A 19911-nucleotide genomic window follows, 5' to 3' on the forward strand; every position below is an offset into this window, starting at 1 on the left:
AATTTTTCATTTGTAAAATAGAGATAATAGTATCTACCCCATAGGGTTGTTGGGAAGACTAAATGAGAGAATTATGTAAAGCAGCTAGAACTCATGTAAGAATCACATATTTCAGTGAAGGGTAATGACCTTCAACAATACTCAGTCAACCAAAATAATAAGTTATCAGCCTCTCTATGAGCCCAGCTCTATACTCAGCTTTGTAAATGGTACACTACCTTTGATCCAAATGCTATTCAACACCAGTCTCTTGCCTCTTTATTTTTTAATTTTTAAAAAATATGTATTTATTTATTTATTGGGCTGCACCACGTCTGAGTTGTGGCACGTGGGATCTTCACTGCCGCCGTGTGTGGGACCTGCAGTTGTGGCATGCGGGATCTTTTTAGTTGCAGCATGTGAACTCTTAGTTGCAGCATACGGGATCTAGTTCCCTGACCAGGGATCGAACCCGGCCCCCTGCATTGGGAGCGTGGAGTCTCAACCACTGGACCACCAGGGAAGTCCCTCTTGCCTCTTTAATTGGAAAAGAGAAAGAGTCGGGGGGGAAGAGAGAAAGAGGGGGAGGAAGAGATGTCTTTCCTTTCTTTCTCCCATTCCTCAGGAGTGCATCTGTTGGTTCACAGCCTGATGCTGTGATGCAATACCCGCTCATTGTCTCATCATGAAAGGAGGTCTAATGCTTGTGTAGGACAAAGAAACATGAAACACGAAGACCCTGCTCCTCCCTCTTCTCACTCATATCTAAGCTATGAGGTGGAACGTGTGGCCATTCTAGAGTCAAGCCAGAAACACCTGCCTGAAACAGAGATGATGGGACAGAGCAGAGGGGAGGGAAGTCCCTTCTCAGAGCTGGATTCAGCATTATGATCCTTCCATTCCAAGCAGACTGACCTCCTTGCTAATTTCTAGAGCACCTATCACACTGCTGCCTCAGTGCCTTTGCACTCACTGCTCTCTCTCCATAATGCTCTTCCCCAAGACGCCCACATGGCTCACTCTCTTACCTATTTCAGGTCATCTTTTCAGTCGTATCTTCCCTGACCACCCAATTCAAAAACTGTAACCCCTCACAACACTGCTTGTCTTCTTTCCCTGCCTCATTTTTCTGAACAGCACTTATCACTGCTTGATATGCTGTATATTTTTCTGATTGTTTGTTGTCTCACCTCTCACCTTCTAAAATGTAAGTTTCTGAGCTTGTTCCCTGCTACATCCCCCTGGCATCTAGAACAATACTTAGGACACAACAGGTGCTCAATAAATATTTGTTGGGTTAAAATCAGGTTTCTTAACTTCAGCGTTATTGACATTTTGGGTTGGATAACTCTTTTGGAGGTGGGGGGCAGCGGTGCTGTCCTATGCATTGTAAGATGTTGAGCAGCATTCCTGGTCTCCACCCACTAGATGCCAGTAGCCTCTCCAAATTGTGACAACCAAAAACGTCATCTCCAACGTTGCCAAATATCCCTGGTGGGGTGTGGGGGTAGGAAGGGGGACAAAATTGCCCTGGCTGAGAACCACTGAATTAAAGGAAGGAGGGTAGTAGAGGAAAGAGAGGAAAAAAGAAAGGAAGGGAGAGGAACGCAATCTACATACTGCTCCACTAAAGAACTTGAGCTCTGGAATACGTTAGGTTGCTGGGTACCTGGTGATCTTTCAAGATTCAGTACAAACATAATTTCTTCTGTGAAGTCTTACCTGTACCCACCCTCAGCCCATGACTTGTGGAACTGGTTACTTCTTCCTACAACCCGGATGAACCATGACATCATTTCATTATAGTTAGTCATTTATCCCTTGACCTCACTAGACCGTAAGCTCCTTAAATGCAGGAAACAGTCCTTCATTTGCTCCCAGCACTTTTCGGCACATAGTAACAGATGCTCAGAAGTGTTTGTTGAATTAATGTATAAATAAATGGATGCATGAATATACAGGGCAAAGAGAAACATGCTACAATAGAGGCACAAACTGCTGTGAGAGATTAGAAGTAAGAATAAATTAATGTCAACCGAACGACCTGGAGAAAACTCCATGGAAAAACTGTCATCTGACCTGTGTCTAAAGGAAGATGTAAGAGTGTAGACATGAGAAGAGGGGGACATCAGGCAGAGAGCATAGTGTGAGCAAAGGTAAGGTAGTCGAAAAGCTCAGAGTTTTAAAGAACATCAAAGAGCAGAGGATAACAGGCCTGAGAGTATGTGGAATAAGAAAATAAAGATGGAGATTCCATCCCCGGAATAGGGACCAGATTTATCCTTCTACCTGCAACAACCAAAAAACGAAATATAGATATATATTGAATACATATATATATATATATAATATTTATGAGACACTGGACATCAAGTAGCAAAGGACAGTGATCCCTGAGAGGCAAAAAGTGAATGAGATAAGCCCCCCAACTGCCCCAGTTCACTGTCTTCAGAGAGTTCCCAGGCCACAGAGCAGGAGAATGAGCCCAGGAGGAACCTAGTGGACCTTCTGAGTTGAGAAGACAGAACTGAGGGTCCAGGAAGACCAAGGCAGCTAAAGTTTGCAGCACAGAGTAACAGAAAGGAAAGAGCTGCACAGAGAGGGAACTACAGAGGTTTGCAGAGGGTCTCCATCTGTGTATGTTTGGGAGGAAACCACCTGAGGTCTGGGAAAGAACTAACCAAAAGGATTAGAGAGAACAGTGTCCTGCATGCACACAGGGCCAGGGCCAGGGCCTGTTCCCTCCTGGGAAACTCAAAGGTTCACAGGATACTGGGTAGGAGTCACAGAAGGGTCTTGCATCAGTAGTAGGGAGTTAGCCCTAGACTAAACATTATTTTGACCCTTCTCAACAGTTCTTAAAAGCAAGACCCAAAAGGATCAAACTTTTCCAGGCACAAGAAACACGAAGACATATACACCAATGTGTATAATAATCACAATACTCAAAACCAGTGACAAAGAGAAAGTATTAAAAGCAGCCAAGAAAAAACAGGTCCAGAAAAACAAAGATGAGGATGACATAAGATTTCTCATCAGAAACAACACAACCAAGAGGACGGTGGAGCAACATTTTTAAAGGACTAAAAACAAACAAAAAAACTTTGAACCTAGAATTCTATACCCACAAAAATATCTTAAAAAATGAAGGAAGAACAACGATATCTTCAGACATAGAAAAGCTGGAAGAATTCATCGCCAGCAGATCTACACTAGAAATATAAAAGGAAGTCCTCCAGGCGGAAGGAAAATGATACTCTGTGGAAATCTATTTGAACTTTTGCATAGTGATCCTCCATCGGCCAGTCAAAAGTTCGATTTTGGCAATAACCACCATGCTTTATAAAGCAGCATTTGTGCAATTATTTGTAAATACAGAGAATTGAGCAATTTAATTCAGCCCAGATTCAGAACAAGCAGTGGTTCAGGCCCCATGTGCCTGAACCACATGGATATAATTTCCCTGTCCAGCATCATTCTGCATTTTACCCTTTAGAAAGATGAGAGGAGAATGGAAAATGTAAAGTGCTGAATTAGTAATGGAATGCATAGTTTTCATAAACTTTATGCAACAGAGTCAAAGATGGGAAACATCATGAATGTAAAAATAGGTCAGCTGATCATGTTCAATTATGAAAGGACAAAGTTAGTTTGTCAAAAATATTGGAAATATAGTATCAAAAATTATGTGTAAAAGACAGAGGGAATTTATTATCTTCACTTCCAGAGAAACTAACTCTATAATCTCCCTGCTTCCCACCCACACTTAGGCATGTAAATCTGTTGTTGGACTGGCACAATTTGACTTGTGTATATATATTTGCACTAACACATTGTGTAGAAAAGTACTTAGGGGCCCATAGTACTTCCCTTTAGAACATAGCTTGTTTTTTCTCATCTCTGCTTCCTTGTTCTGTCTTCACAGGAAATTGGTATTGGGAAACTGAGCGATTTGTTAATTATCAGGCAAGCATATGGTCAAGAATGATGGTCTGTGGTCGAAAAGACCGCCGTAAAAATTCAAGAATTCTTTGGACATACACAGTGTTCACAATTGTTAACTGCAGCATTTTACTCTTGCAATTATAAACATTCATGTATATTTCTAATGACTATTAGAATTTCAACATGTAAAACACATAAAGGATAGATTTCAACATATAAAACACACAAAGAGGTTGTCTCAACATATAAAACACATAAAGAGAGAAATAATGACTGTTCAGATATTAACAGTAATGCTGAATGGCCTGCCTTGTTTGTATAACTGACTTTTTAAGATGTATTAAATATTCATTCATTTAACAAATGTTTATTTATTGTATTTTTTACAAATATTAAACATCAAAAAAATTTCAAGAATTTTACTGAAAAAGGTCAGTGCCTTCTGAAGCACCAGAAGTCAAGAATATTTAATATTTTAATACAATTTAATTTCCTTTGATTCTCAGTTCTTCTCCCTTTTTGCAGTTACCTGTGGTTTCTGAAGTCTCTGCTTATAGTGTAGTTTCTGGAAAAACTGTGGCTCCTGCAGTTTATTTAGCCCAATCCTTTTCTTTAGCTCCAGAGGAACCTGGTTGAGTTTCATTGTATGGAGCACATTATAGCTTGGTTTGCTCTGACAGTCAATGTCAAACTGTTTCAGGATGAACTCCTCATCAATGTTCAGGCCCCCCTGGAAGAATAGCACAGGGCATGAGTCAAGGACAAATGGTGACATGTTCCTTCTTCCTTCTTTAATCTACAGGAGGTATTCGACCATGGCCGGAGAAGAGAGAGGTAGTTTAAAGGAGAGGTAGAAAGTGCTCAGTCACCATTTGTAGGAGACAAGAAGTATTTGAGGTCTGGAGAGCTTTGTCAGTGCATTAAGAGACAACTTAGGACCTACAAGATGCACTGAGTCCTGAGGGAGATAGTGGTGCTGAGGAAAATTCAGTCTGTTTGATCAAAAGCAAACATCTCCAACACTTTATAGCAGTAACATCTTTAGAGGTATTTTCCAGACATGTCTAGAAATGTTAGTGTGTGTTCTTCCCACAGCCCCTTATACAGGAAGCTGCCCTGTTCGGGGCTCCTACTGAAGCCATGGGCTCATTTTAGTCAGCCATGTTTTGTGCACAGAACAAACCCGCCTCCCGTCCCCCAGCCATAGCTGGCAGGAGTACAAATGGGCACATTAAGAGCCCCTAATCTGTAGACTGACCGTGGATCTATGATATGGCAGAAAGATAACTTAGATTTGAAGGATAGTAGAATATAGCACCCCAAAATATGTCTCTGGCTTAAGGCTTATTTTGAGCTGATGATTTTGAGAAACAGCAGACAACACAGGAAACGATCTAGAAATGGAGTAGAAGTCACCCTTTAAGTGAAATTTACATTTATTTTAAAAATCTCCACTTGTAAGGCTGTTTCCCTCTCCATTCCAGGAAGAGAAGGAAGACTTTAAATCATAAGACACTCTTAGCAAAGGAAAAGGCACCCACTTAAATCTGCATAATAAACCATATTCTTGTTCTCCTATTTCTTCCTGGTCACCTCCCCATTACTGACTCCCCACACCTTTCTCTCTTTGTCTTTGGCAGAAGTTGGTATTTGAGCCTGAATTCTAAGCCACCTAGGAGAGTTAGTCATTTTTCCCTGGGTATCTCCCATGTATATATGAGGTATACTTGTTAATAAACTTCTGTTTGTTTTTCTCTTGTTAATCTGCCTTTAGTTATAGAGATCCCAGAGAGAACTTAGAAGAATAAAAGGAAAATTATTTTTTCCTGCTCTACAGGCTCAACACAATCCTACTTTGGAATATATAAGTTGGGGAATACAGAGAATGAGGCCATTAGCAACTGAAGCTGATGTTGGAGTGAAATTTATAGACAGGGGTCATTAAATCGAGCCAGGGGTATAAACTAGAGCAAGCAGAATCAATGAGGTAAAAAATAAATAAATAAACAACATGGAAGGAAAGTATAAACTAGTGCTATAGAGAAAATACCACAGGGTGATGTGATCGGGACCAAAGTAGTATGACAGTTATGGGACCTTGGTCATAAGGGACTGAAAACAAGGCTGGTTACCACAGCAGTTAAACTATTATCCTAGGGTTCCTTACACTTCCTGCCTTGAAAGAGGAATAGTCTCCAGCAGTAGGAATGGGAGAAGTGGAAGGGCTGGGACTCCGGCAATCCTGTCCAGTCAGCTTGTAGACAAGCAATGGTAGAGTGGGCATCACCTACCCTGTCCAGCATCCCTACTCCAGTCACACTCTGGGGAGCCTCCCTCCACCACTTTCAGTCAATCTGTTGCAAATGGGCTGGACATGCCCACCTCTTGGCCTCAGGGTTGGACGTGTGACCTAGACCAGTCAATGAGCATATTCCATCTCCTTACTCATAGTGGATAATTCAGGCACAGGTGTGCCCCAGGTTAGTCTGGTGAGAGTAAGCCCTGGATTTTTCCCTATGGGAAAAAGGTTGTTCTTTTCCCATGTTAGGTTGTTGCCTGGTGGGATATAAGCTTGGAAAATTTAGTGAATACTTTTGATATCTCTTAGGGAAAGACTACAGGAATGTGAAGTCAGAAGAGAGTAGCTAAGTGATAGGGAGAGCATCTAAAAACATTTTAGCACCCAGATCCAGCTGTGCCTGAAGCTCTGAATACTTCTGGTTGATTCCCTTTTCTCACTTAATCTAGTCTGAATTATATTACTTGCCAAAGAAATAGTCCAAAATAATATATTGACTAAAACTGACTAATACACTCAAAAAATGGGGGGAGGGGGATTGAAAATTCTAGAGAGTCTTAAATTCAGGAAAAAGCATCAGGAATCTAGACATCTACAGGGACTCAGGGACAGGAATAGGTAACTAAAAAGGTTCTTAGAAGGAGAGCAAGAAAAGAACTTGATAACTGAGTCAAAAGTCTCCTCCTGTCAAATATTTTTCGTTAAGGACTGTAGTCAAGCATAGCTTTCCAAGTACTTACAGATAAATATAACTGAGAAAAATGAATTGAAGAAAGAGGGAAGGACAGAGAGAAAAGAAGGTCCTAACACTGAAATGAAAGATTAAAATATGAAAAAATGGGGTGGGCGAAATGGGGAGATGCCCAAAGGGTACAAACTTCCAGTTATAAGATGAGTAAGTTCTGGGGAATCTAATGTACAGCATAGTGACTCTAGTTAACAACGCTGTAGTATATACTTGAAAGTTGCTAAGAGAGTAGATCTTACATGTTCTCACCTCACACACACAGAGGTAATTACATGAGGTGATGGATTTGTTAACTAACCAGATCGTAGTAATCATTTTGCGATATATACATGTATCAAATTATTACATTGTATACCTTAAACTTACACAATGTTATATGTCAATTGTATCTCAATAAAGATGGGTGCAGAGAGCCACTTTTTAAAATATATGAGGGCAGAGAGCAGAAGCAAGAAGAACTACAATCCTGGAGCCTGTGGAACAAAAACCGCATTCACAGAAAGACAGACAAGATGAAAAGGCACAGGGCTATATACCAGATGAAGGAACAAGATAAAACCCCAGAAAAACAATTAAAAGAAGTGGAGATAGGCAATCTTCCAGAAAAAGAATTCAGAATAATGATAGCGAAGATGATCCAGCACCTCGGAAAAAGAATGGAGGCAAAGATCGAGAAGATGCAAGAAATGTTTAACAAAGACCTAGAAGAATTAAAGAACAAACAAACAGAGATGAACAATACAATAACTGAAATGAAAACTACACTAGAAGGAATCAATAGCAGAATAACGGAGGCAGAAGAACGGATAAGTGACCTGGAAGACAGAATGGTGGAATTCACTGCCACGGAACAGAATAAAGAAAAAAGAATGAAAAGAAATGAAGACAGCCTAAGAGAACTCTGCAAAAACATTAAGCGCAGCAACATTAGCATTACAGGGGTCCCAGAAGGAGAAGAGAGAGAGAAAGGACCCAAGAAAATATTTGAAGAGATTATAGTCAAAAACTTCCCTAACATGGGAAGGGAAATTGCCACCCAAATCCAGGAAGCGCAGAGAGTCCCATACAGGAGAAACACAAGGAGAAACACGCCGAGACATATAGTAATCAAACTGGCAAAAATTGAAGACAAAGAAAAATTATTGAAAGCAGCAAGGGAAAATGACAAATAACATACAAGGGAACTCCCATAAGATTAACAGCTGATTTCTCAGCAGGAACTCTACAAACCAGAAGGGAGCAGCATGATATACTTAAAATGATGAAAGGGAAGAACCTACAACCAAGATTACTCTACCCAGCAAGGATCTCATTCAGATTCGATGCAGAAATCAAAAGTTTTACAGACAAGCAAAAGCTAAGAGAATTCAGCACCACCAAACCAGCTCTACAGCAAATGTTAAACGAACTTCTCTAAGTGGGAAACACAAGAGAAGTAAAGGACCTACAAAAACAAACCAAAAAATAATTAAGAAAATTGTAATAGGAACATACATATTGATAATTATCTTAAACGTGAATGGATTAAATCCTCCAATCAAAAGACACAGGCTCTCTGAATGGATACAAAAACAAGACCCATCTACATCCTGTCTACAAGAGACCCACTTCAGACCTAGGGACACATACAGACTGAAAGTGAGGGAATGGAAAAAGATATTCCATGCAAATGGAAATCAAAAGAAAGCTGGAGTAGCAATACTCATATCAGATAAAATAGACTTTAAAATAAAGAATGTTACAAGAGACAAGGAAGGACACTACATATTGATCAAGGGATCAATCCAAGAAGATATACCAATTATAAATATATATGCACCCAACATAGGAGCACCTCAATACATAAGGCAACTGCTAACAGCTATAAAAGAGGAAATTGACAGTAACACAATAATAGAGGGGGACTTTAACACCTCACTCACACCAATGGACAAATCATCCAAACAGAAAATTAATAAGGAAACACAAGGTTTAAATGACACAATAGACCAGATAGATTTCATTGATATTTATAGGACATTCCATCCAAAAGCAGCAGATTACACTTTCTTCTCCAGTGTGCATGGAACGTTCTCCAGGATAGATCAAATCTTGGGTCACAAATCAAGCCTCAGTGAATTTAAGAAAATTGAAATAATATCAAGCATCTTTTCTGACCACAACACTATGAGATTAGAAATCAATTAAAGGGAAAAAAAACACAAACACATGGAGGCTAAACAATACATTACTGTATAACCAAGAGATCCCTGAAGAAATCAAACAGGAAATCAAAAAATACCTAGAGACAAATGACAATGAAAACATGATGATCCAAAACTTATGGGATGCAGCAAAAGCATTTCTAAGAGGGAAGTTTATAGCTATACAAGCCTACCTCAAGAAACAAGAAAAATCTCAAATAAACAATCTAACCTTACACCTAAAGGAACTAAAGAAAGAAGAACAAACAAAACCCAAAGTTAGTAGAAGGAAAGAAATCATAAAAATCAGAGCAGAAATAAATGAAGTAGAAACAAAGAAAACAATAGCAAGGATCAATAAAACTAAAAGCTGGTTCTTTGAGAAGATAAAATTGATAAACCATTAGCCAGACTCATCAAGGAAAAGAGGGAAAGGACTCAAATCAATAAAATTAGAAATGAAAAAGGAGAAGTTACAATGGACACCGCAGAAATACAATGCATCCTAAGAGGCTACAAGCCACTCTATGCCAATAAAATGGAAAACCTGGAAGAAATGGACAAATTCTTACAAAAGTATAACCTTCCAAGACTGAACCAGGAAGAAATAGAAATATGAACAGACCAATCACCATGAGTGAAATTGAAACTGTGATTAAAAATCTTCCAACAAACAAAAGTCCAGGACCAGATGGCTTCACGGGTGAATTCTATCAAACATTTAGAGAAGAGCTAACACCCATCCTTCTCAAACTCTTCCAAAAAAATTGCAGAGGAAGGAACACTCCCAAACTCATTCTATGAGGCCACCATCTCCCTAATATCTAAACCAGACAAAGGTACTACAAAAAAAGAAAAGTACAGACCAATATCACTCATGAACATAGAAGCAAAAATCCTCAACAAAATACTAGCAAACAGAATCCAACAACACATTAAAAGGATCATACACCATGATCAAGTGGGATTTACTCCAAGGTTGCAAGGATTCTTCAATATGTGCAAATCAATCAATGTGATACACCATATTAACAAATTGAAGAATAAAAACCATATGATCATCTCAATAGATGCAGAAAAAGCTTTTGACAAAATTCAACAGCCATTTATGATAAAAGCTCTCCAGAAAGTGTGCATAGAGGGAACCTACCTCAACATAATAAAGGCCATATACGACAAACCCACAGCAAACATCATTCTCAATGGTGAAAAACTGAAAGCATTTCCTCCAAGATCAGGAATGAGACAAGGATGTCCACTCTCACCACTATTATTCAACATAGTTTTGGAAGTCACAGCCACAGCAATCAGAGAAGAAAGAGAAGTAAAAGGAATCCAAATTGGAAAAGAAGAAGTAAAACTGTCACTGTTTGCAGATGACATGATACTATACATAGAGAATCCTAAAGATGCCACCAGAAAACTACTAGAGCTAATCAATGAATTTGGTAAAGTTGCAGGATACAAAATTAATGCACAGAAATCTCTTGCATTCCTATACACTAATGATGAAAAATCTGATAGAGAAATTAAGGAAACACTCCCATTTACCATTGCAACAAAAAGAATAAAATACCTAGGAATAAACCTACCGAGGGAGACAAAAACCTGTATGCAGAAAACTATAAGACGCTGATAAAAGAAATTAAAGATGATTCAAACAGATGGAGAGATACACCATGTCCTTGGATTGGACGAATCAATATTGTGAAAATGACTATACTATCCAAAGCAATCTACAGATTCAATGAAATCCCTATCAAATTACCAATGGCATTTCTCATGGAACTAGAACAAAAAATCTTAAAATTTGTATGGAGACACAAAAGACCCCAAATAGCCAAAGAGGTCTTGAGGGAAACAAACGGAGCTGGAGTAATCAGACTCCCTGAGTCCAGACTATACTACAAAGCTACAGTAATCAAGACAATATGGTAGTGGCACAAAAACAGAAATACAGGTCGATGGAACAAGATAGAAACCCCAGAGATAAACCCACGCACCTATGGTCAACTAATCTATGATAAAGGAGGCAACGATATACAATGGAGAAAAGACAGTCTCTTCAATAAGTGGTGCTGGGAAAACTGGACAGCTACATGTAAAAGAATGAAATTAGCACACTCCCTAACACCATACACAAAAATAAACTCAAAATGTATTAGAGACCTAAATGTAAGACCAGACACTATAAAACTCTTAGAGGAAAACATAAGAAGAACACGCTTTGACATAAATCACAGCAAGATCTTTTTTGATCCACCTCCTAGAGTAATGGAAATAAAAACAAAAATAAACAAATGGGACCTAATGAAAGTTAAAAGTTTTCGCACAGCAAAGGAAACCATAAACAAGACGAAAAGACAACCCTCAGGATGGGAGAAAATATTTGCAAACATATCAACGGACAAAGGATTAATCTCCAAAATATATAAACAGCTCATGCAGCTCAATATTAAAAAAACAAACAACCCAATGCAAAAATGGGCAGAAGACCTAAATAGACCTTTCTCCAAAGAAGACATACAGATGGCCAAGAGGCACATGAAAAGCTGCTCGACATCACTAATTATTAGAGAAATGCAAATCAAAACTACAATGAGGTATCACCTCACACCAATTAGAATGGGCATCATCAGAAAATCTACAAACAACAAATGCTAGAGAGGGTGTGGAGAAAAGGGAACCCTCTTGCACTGTTGGTGGGAATGTCAATTGATACAGCCACTATGGAGAACAGTATGGAGGTTCCTTCAAAAACTAAAAATCAAATTACCATATGACCGAGCAATCCCAGAGAAAACCCAGAGAAATATACCCACAGAAAACCATAATTGAAAAAAGACACATGCATCCCAATGTTCATTGCAGCACTATTTACAATGGCCAGGTCATGGAAGCAACCTAAATGCCCATCGACAGATGAATGGATAAAGAAGTTGTGGTACAAATATACAATGGAATATTACTCAACTGTAAAAAGGAATGAAATTTTGTCATTTGTAGAGACGTGGATGGATCTAGAGACTGTCATACAGAGTGAAGTAAGTCAGAAAAACAAATATTGTATATTAACACATGTATGTGGAACCTAGAAAAATGGTACAGATGAACCAGTTTGCAAGGCAGAAACTGAGACACAGATGTAGAGAACAAACGTATGGACACCAAGGGGGGAAAGCCCTGGGAGGTGGGGTGGTGGTGTGATGAATTGGGAGATTGGGATTGACATGTATGCACTGACGTGTATAAAATGGATGACTAATAAGAACCTGCTGTATAAAAAAATAAATAAAATTCAAAAAAAATGTATTGATAATGGCACATTAATTTTTTCAAGTGTACCATACTAATTATTAACACGAGAGATGTTATTAATAGGAGGAACTGGGCATGTGAAATATGGGAAATTTCTTACTATTTTTGTAACTTTTCTGTAAATCTAAGACAATTCCAAAATAAAAAGCTAATTAAAAAAATTATAATGATAAAAAAAAATTTTAATTTTAAAAATATATGAAACAACAGCAATGTACATATAAACAATAAACATTCAAACATTGGTTGTAAGCTTGCAAACTTTCCAGAAATTTCACCTACAAGAAACATTTCTATTTTAAACAGTGGGAGAGTCAAAAGATTCCTTTACGACTCTGCCTATTTGACTTAGATTATATCCAAACACTGTTTTTTAACAAAAGCAACTTTGAGCTCGACTTGTAAGTATTACCAGTAACTTACAAACTCAGTAGCCCAGCTGCAGAAGTCGCTAACTACTTTGAGTACGTTTTCGTGAAGAAATGGACCATCATTGCAGAGCAGATCTGTTTCACTTGGCTTCTTTTCTTCATAAAGCCATTGGCCTGGATGTGACACAGGTGTCTTCTTGGGACTAAAGTTAATGAGATCATCAAAGAATCACAATATAAAGCACCATGAATCCAGGTGGATTTCAAATAGTATCTTGGGGAGGAGCTCATAATGCAAGTACGTTTAACAGGCAGGCTCTTGCAAGCTGGTACAAATTCTATGTTAATATTTTTCAGAGATCATATTCTCATCAATATCATAAAGACAAGTATATTTATTTAGAACAATTAAAGCTGATATAGAATTTTATCACTGTAAGTTAATTTTTTTAAATTATGAGTACCATTTATTAAGACCTATTTCAGGTAAAAACACAAATTACAGTGCTTGGAATCTGTCAAGACTATCTTGACAAGTAGGAGATATCCTTGCCTTCTCTCTCCCTCAGCCCTAAACTCCAGCCTATTAGTAAATCTGGTAGATTTTAACTCTGTCTCCTTCTCTGGACTGTTGTAAAAGGCTCCTTCTCTGGACTGTTGTAAAAGGCTCCTTGCTGGGGTCTCTGCATTTTCTCTTAAGGCCCTAACTGCTAATCCCTAATCCATTCCCAAAATGTAAATCTTGTCTTATCAAATGCAGCTACCCTTCATCCTGGATTAAGCCTCTTCAATAGCTTCTTTTTAAAAATTGAGATATAACTCACACACCCTAATATTTACCATTTCAAAGTATACAATTCAGTTGCTTTCATGTATTTACAAAGTTGTGCAACCATCACCACTAATTCTGAAAAATCTTCGTCACCCCAAAAAAGAAGACCCATAACCATTAACAGTCACTGTTCATCTCCCCACCCCCACCATTCTCTCTGCTCTTAAAAACCACTAATCTACTTTGTGTCTCTGTGGATTTGCCAATTCTGGGCATTTTATCTGAATGGAACCATATAATATATGATCTTTTATGTCTGACTTCTTTCACTTAGCATAATGTTTTCAAATTTCATACATGCTGTTGCATGTATCAGTAGTTTCTTCCTTTTCATGGCTGAATAATATTCCATTGTATGGAGAGGCCACATTTTGTTTATCCATCATCAGTTGGTTGATGGATATTTGAGTTGTTACCACTCTGGCTATAATGAATAATGCTGCTATGGACATTCAGGTACAAGATTTTTGAGTTCAATAGCTTCTTGTTACTCCTCCAGTAAAGATCTAAGTCTAAAATCAGTTTTCAGGGCTCTTCATGGCCTGTTCCTTACCTACCTCTCCAGATTCTTCTGTAACTACACACTCCCTCACTCTCTGAGCTCCAAACATAGTGGCTCCCTCTCAGTCCCATGAATTTATCATGCTCCCATCCAGCCACAGGGCCTTTGTACATGTTATTCTAACTGACTGCAATGCCAACTCCATTCCCTCATCCCCATTATGTCTCAACATACGTGCCACTTGCTCAGGGAGGTATTCACACAGTCTGTCCCCAGAACCCACATTTTATTCATAGCACCCTGTACCTTTTATTCATAGCACCTATATATTAATTCATCCACCCATCCATTCAACAAATATTTATTAGGCACCAACTATGTGCCAGGCACCATTCTAGGCATTTGGATTCAGCTGTAAATAAAGTTAAGACCCTGTCCTCACAGAGCTTACAATTGAGTAGGGAGAGACAGATAGGAAAGAGCTAAACAAATATGTACCAGCTGATTATAACTGGTATAAAGAAAAATAAAACAGGGCAGGAGGGATGGAGAATGATGACAGGGGGCTCTTATTTATACAGAAAAGTTCTCTCAAAGTGATCTTTGAGCAGAGACCCAAAACAAGAAAGGGATTAAACCATGTAGATATCAAACAATGCAGACACCAGGCAGAAAAGAAAAGCCTGTGCAAAGGCCCTGAGGTTGGTGCTAAGCATGTATGAGGCACACAAAGAGGTCAATGCGACTGGAGAGGAGTACTTAAAGGATATAATAGTAGAGGATGAGGCCTGAAGAGATAACGGGAACCTGATCATAAGGAACTTGAGAGGCAACTGTAAGGACTATGGACTTTACTCTGAATAAGTAAGCAACTGGAGAATTTTGAGCATAGGACTGATACTGTATGACTTAAGTTTTTTACAGAATCACTTTAGCTATTGTGCAACAAACAGACTGGGGCAGAGGATGGGGGCTGGGTGGAGGCCATGAGGCCAGTTAGTAAACTATTCCAATAATCCAGGCAAGAGATGATGGTATCTTGGAATAGACTGACACTAGTAGAACAGGTGAGATTCTAGGTATATTTCAAAGGTAAAGGCGTTAGGATTTTTCGGCAGATTGCAACCACTGTTTCAAAAGCCACTGGAAGAATGGAGTAACTATTTACTGAGCTGGAGAAGACAGAAGCGGGTGTAGGTTTGGGGAAGAAATCAAGAGTTCAGTTAGGACTTGTCGAGTTTGAGATGCCAATTATACACTCAAAGGCAAATGTTAAACATCCATACATAGACAGACTGAATGAGGTGACTTAGATTGCGTAAACATGCAGAAAAGAAGACGCCAGAGACTGACACACTTCAAGGTTAAAAAGAAGGTGAGGAAGGACCAGCAAAAGAAGACTGGGGGGCTTCCCTGGTGGCGCAGTGGTTGGGAGTCCGCCTGCCGATGCAGGGGACACGGGTTCGTGCCCCGGTCTGGGAAGATCCCACATGCTGCAGAGCGGCTGGGCCCGTGAGCCATGGCCGCTGAGCCTGCGCGTCTGGAGCCTGTGCTTCGCAACAGGAGAGACGCCACAACAGTGAGAGGCCCGCAAAAAAAAAGAAAAGAAAAGAAAGAATGAAAGAGGAAGTGAGTATGGTCACCTCTTTCAAGGAGTTCTGCTCTAAAGGAAAGAAGAGACTATATAGTTAAAGAAAGTTGTTTTAAAGATGGGAGATATTACCTCATGTGGGAGGCTGCTAACGTCTCTCAAAGAGATCAGGTGCTGATCTTTGCAACCTCTAAAGGTTACTTTATGTGGAAAAAGAGTCTTTACAGATATGATTAAACTAAGGAGTTTGCGATGGGGAGATTATCCTGGATTATCTGGGTGGGCCCTAAACGCCATCCCAGTGCCTTATAGGAGAGAGGTAGAGGAAGATTTGACACACACAGAGGAGAAGGTGATGTGAAGACAGGGCAGGGAGAGATTTGAAGATGCTGTCCTTTGAAGAATGGAGTGATATGGCCACAAGCCAAGGAAGGCTGGCAGCCTACAGAAGCTGAAAGAGGCAAGAAATAGATTATTCCCTAGAGCCTCTGGAAGAACATGTACCTTCAGATACTTTGATTTCAGCAAGGTAATACTGATTTCTGACTTCAGGCCTTCAGAACTGCAAGATAATAAATTTCTATTGTTTTAAGCCACCAAGTTTGTGTTACTTTGTGTAGCAGCCATAGGAAACTGTGAATACACTGACAAAAAAACCCTCGCCATTATATAATTATACATTCATTTTGTGATATGACAATTTATTATCACATTAATTTTGTTCATTTCCTCTATACTTTACCTTCTCCCCTCTTAAGCAGATAACCCATTAGCTTGAAATTTCTTGCCCTGGAGATTTTTGCAGGGTTGACCAAGAAAACTGCCTAAGTGAAAGACAGATCTTTTTTTTTTTTTAAAGATACTCAGGGCTTCTTTTTTTTAGAAGATGTTGGGGGTAGGAGTTTATTAATTAATTAATTTATTTTTGCTGTGTTGGGTCTTTGTTTCTGTGCGAGGGCTTTCTCTAGTTGTGGCAAGCGGGGGCCACTCTTCATCGCGGTGTGCGGGCCTCTCACTATCGTGGCCTCTCTTGTTGTGGAGCACAGGCTCCAGACGCACAGGCTCAGTAGTTGTGGCTCTCAGGCCTACTTGCTCCGCGGCATGTGGGATCTTCCCAGACCAGGGCTCGAACCCGTGTCCCCTGCATTAGCAGGCAGATTCTCAACCACTGCGCCACCAGGGAAGCCCAAGACAGATCTTATATTGTGTAGAAACCCAAGCTCACTGAAGTAATTATGTAGGTGTTGAGATGGGATGGGGAGAGTAGGGTGGATGCATAGAGCGTGACAGAAACAGCAAAGGGTTGAGAAAAGAAAGAGTCCCCCAAACCAGAAAGAAATTAAATATCAATTTAATTGCCTCTGCAATTGCTAGAGGCCTATTCCACTTTCTTACACTACAAAAAATGACCACGACTGAATGTTTGCTATTCAGTGGGATGAGGACTTGGTGTCAGATATAAATAGAAATAAAAGAAAAGTAATATTTCATAAACATATGGCTTTGTGAACAAAGACTTGATGCCCTTGATATTTAATGCTTTCTTCCACACCAGTCTGCAATCACCACGAAGATGGGGTCCTAACTTGTTTACCACTGTGTCCTCAGAACCTAGCACTGACCATGACCCATAGTAGGTGCTTGATAAGTACTGTTGATCTTTTTGCATAAATAGAATGAGCTAGTGGTCCCTGAGGGTCAAGAATTCAAAGATGCTCACAGGGCCACACTGACCCACACACTGTTGGAGTCTCCAAGGGGACCCCCTACTTACAACACTCCTCCCTCTTCCCCACCCACATTCTAAGCACTGAAAAATAATACAAAGAGCAAAGCCAAAAGCCAAAATGTCCCCTTAATCACTGGCAGCAACCATGTTCGAGCACTTGGGTTCAGGTCCAAGAGGACTTGCTAACTGAAATCCAGAAATGGGCAGATTGTCCCATCCAGGCAGCAGCAGCATGGACCAGGGTGGGGCTCCCCTCAAGAAGGAAGGAAAGGGCTTCCCTGGTGGCACAGTGGTTGAGAGTCCGCCTGCCGATGCAGGGGACGCAGGTTCGTGCCCCAGTCCGGGAAGATCCCACATGCCGCGGAGCGGCTGGGCCCGTGAGCCTGCGCGTCCAGAGCCTGTGCTCCGCAACGCGAGAGGCCACAACAGTGAGAGGCCCGCGTACCGCAAAAAAAAAAAAAAAGAAGGAAGGAAGAGAGGAGAACTCGTGCTTCCATGGGCCATCTTGCTTTGCAGTAGAAGGGCAGAGCTGAGAGGAGTGTGCCCAGTTGTTCTCCCCAAACTGACCAGGGGTACCCTAAGGGGCCAGAACAGTGGGGTTCCTGTCACCTCATGTCCCACCCTAACCAACATGTGTAATTAATCAGTGGATTCTCTCTCACTCCACTTCCATGTAGCTAACTTGTGTGACTAGCAAAGCTCTCCGTGGCCCCTTCCAAACACCCTGGCCGTGGTCCTGGGTCCTATGTAAGTGTCCTGGGTGCTGTGGCTGGGCTGCCCTCTAGTTTATCCATACGCTTCAGTGCCTGCCAGTGATCTCATTAATTTCAACAGTCAAATGCATATCCCAAATCTGTTTGTGTCAAGTATACTTATCATGGCATTTACATTTTAAATTAAATAATGCGTGAATGGGGAAAACAAAAGTGTGATATGAAAGAGAGCGGTTTCTATGAAAATTTAGCTTAGTGCTTTGGAAAGGTTCAATGAAGGTGGCATTACTGGTGTAGTTTATGCAAAAAAGATGACTGGGAAACTCCAAGCAGCAGACCCATACTCCAAAAAAGGCTTTATATTAAAAGACTAGCAAGTGAATGTACAGTTATGTTTTAGGGTAAAGTAAAATGTGTCAAGTACTAAAGTATTATCTTCTACAATTCCCTATGTTAGCCTCTTGGTTGGCTGGTTTGGTTGGTTGGTTATTCAACCAACTACTGGTCTCAGTCGTGTTGAATAAAAGGGCTTCTGCCACAGTAATGCAGAAAGCCATTGTGGGCTAATCAAAGTCAATCAGGTTTTCTGCAGTTTTCTTCTTCTCTGACAGCTGTCCTGGAGTCGCACAGATACACCCGTACTCGCTCCATAGCTGGCTATTTCACATCCATTTATGAAGTAAACACTATTCAGAGCGGGACCCGAGGCTCCCTTCCCGCCTCCTCAGGAACTTAGTTACTTTTGCTTCTCTTAATTATTCCTAAAATATTCTAAAGATGAGAAGCTTTGAGAAGGTAACTACAGATAGTTCACTGACTTATGATGGTTTGGCTTACAATTTTTCTACTTCATGATGGAGTAAAAGCAAGCAACGTTCATTCACTAGAAAATGCACTTTGAATTTTGAATTTGGATCTTTTCCTGGGCTGGTGATATGCAGTGATGATACTGTCTCGTGATGCTGGGCTGCGAACCACAGCTCCCCGTCAGCCACGTGATCACAAGGGCAAACAGCCAATACACTTACAACCATCCTGTACCCACACAACCATCCTGTTTCTCACCTTCAGTGCTGTATTCAATAAATGACATAAGATATTTGACACTTTATTATACAATAAGCTTTGTGTTAGATGATTTTGCCCAACTGTAGACTAATGTAAGTGTTCTGAGCACGTTTAAGGTAGGCTAGGCTACGCTATGATGTTTGGTAGGTTAAGTGTATTAAATGCATCTTTGACTTACGGTATATTCCATTTACCATGGTTTATGGAGACATAACCCCACCGTAAGTCAAGGAAGATCTGTACTAGAACATTTTCATCATGGGACAGGAATGAGGGAGAGGTTAAGAACGATACTTACCACCCCAGGTAGACTTGGGTAGAACGTTTTTTTAAAAGTTTTGTGGGTTCCTTCATTCTTTTCCGGATGCCCTGACAATAACCCCATGTGTCCTCCAGCTTCCTGTCAGGATCCAGCACTTCCAGCACCTTTAATAAGAGTTACAAACAGAAAACAACTTTGGAGGAAAGAAAGATGAGCTGAAAAGGGTGCCCCTTGATCCTAAAACAGAAGGGACCTAGTCGTCCCTTTTCCTTTTCCTTTCCAGTTGGTCAATTCTGTTCAGCAATTCCAGTGCAAATACAGCACTGGGTGCTGCAGGTAAACGTCGATCACCTAGACATTAGCTATGTGGC

At 40.2% G+C, this 19911-nt stretch overlaps 1 protein-coding gene across 1 annotated transcript in view; it reads right to left on the minus strand.

Moving 5' to 3' along the window:
- Positions 1 to 19911, minus strand: part of FAM47E (family with sequence similarity 47 member E) — a gene marked incomplete at both ends in the record, with an annotated part of 42045 nt that overhangs the window by 15515 nt on the left and 6619 nt on the right. Inside the window, 3 exons of the mRNA XM_079710584.1 lie at positions 4454 to 4654; positions 12941 to 13046; positions 19577 to 19710. Of these exons, the coding sequence (XP_079566710.1) occupies positions 4454 to 4654; positions 12941 to 13046; positions 19577 to 19710 (441 nt within the window). The remainder of the gene's footprint in view (positions 1 to 4453; positions 4655 to 12940; positions 13047 to 19576; positions 19711 to 19911) is intronic.

The sequence above is a fragment of the Hyperoodon ampullatus genome (assembly GCF_949752795.1).
Source record: "Hyperoodon ampullatus genome assembly, chromosome: 1".
Taxonomy (NCBI): domain Eukaryota; kingdom Metazoa; phylum Chordata; class Mammalia; order Artiodactyla; family Ziphiidae; genus Hyperoodon; species Hyperoodon ampullatus.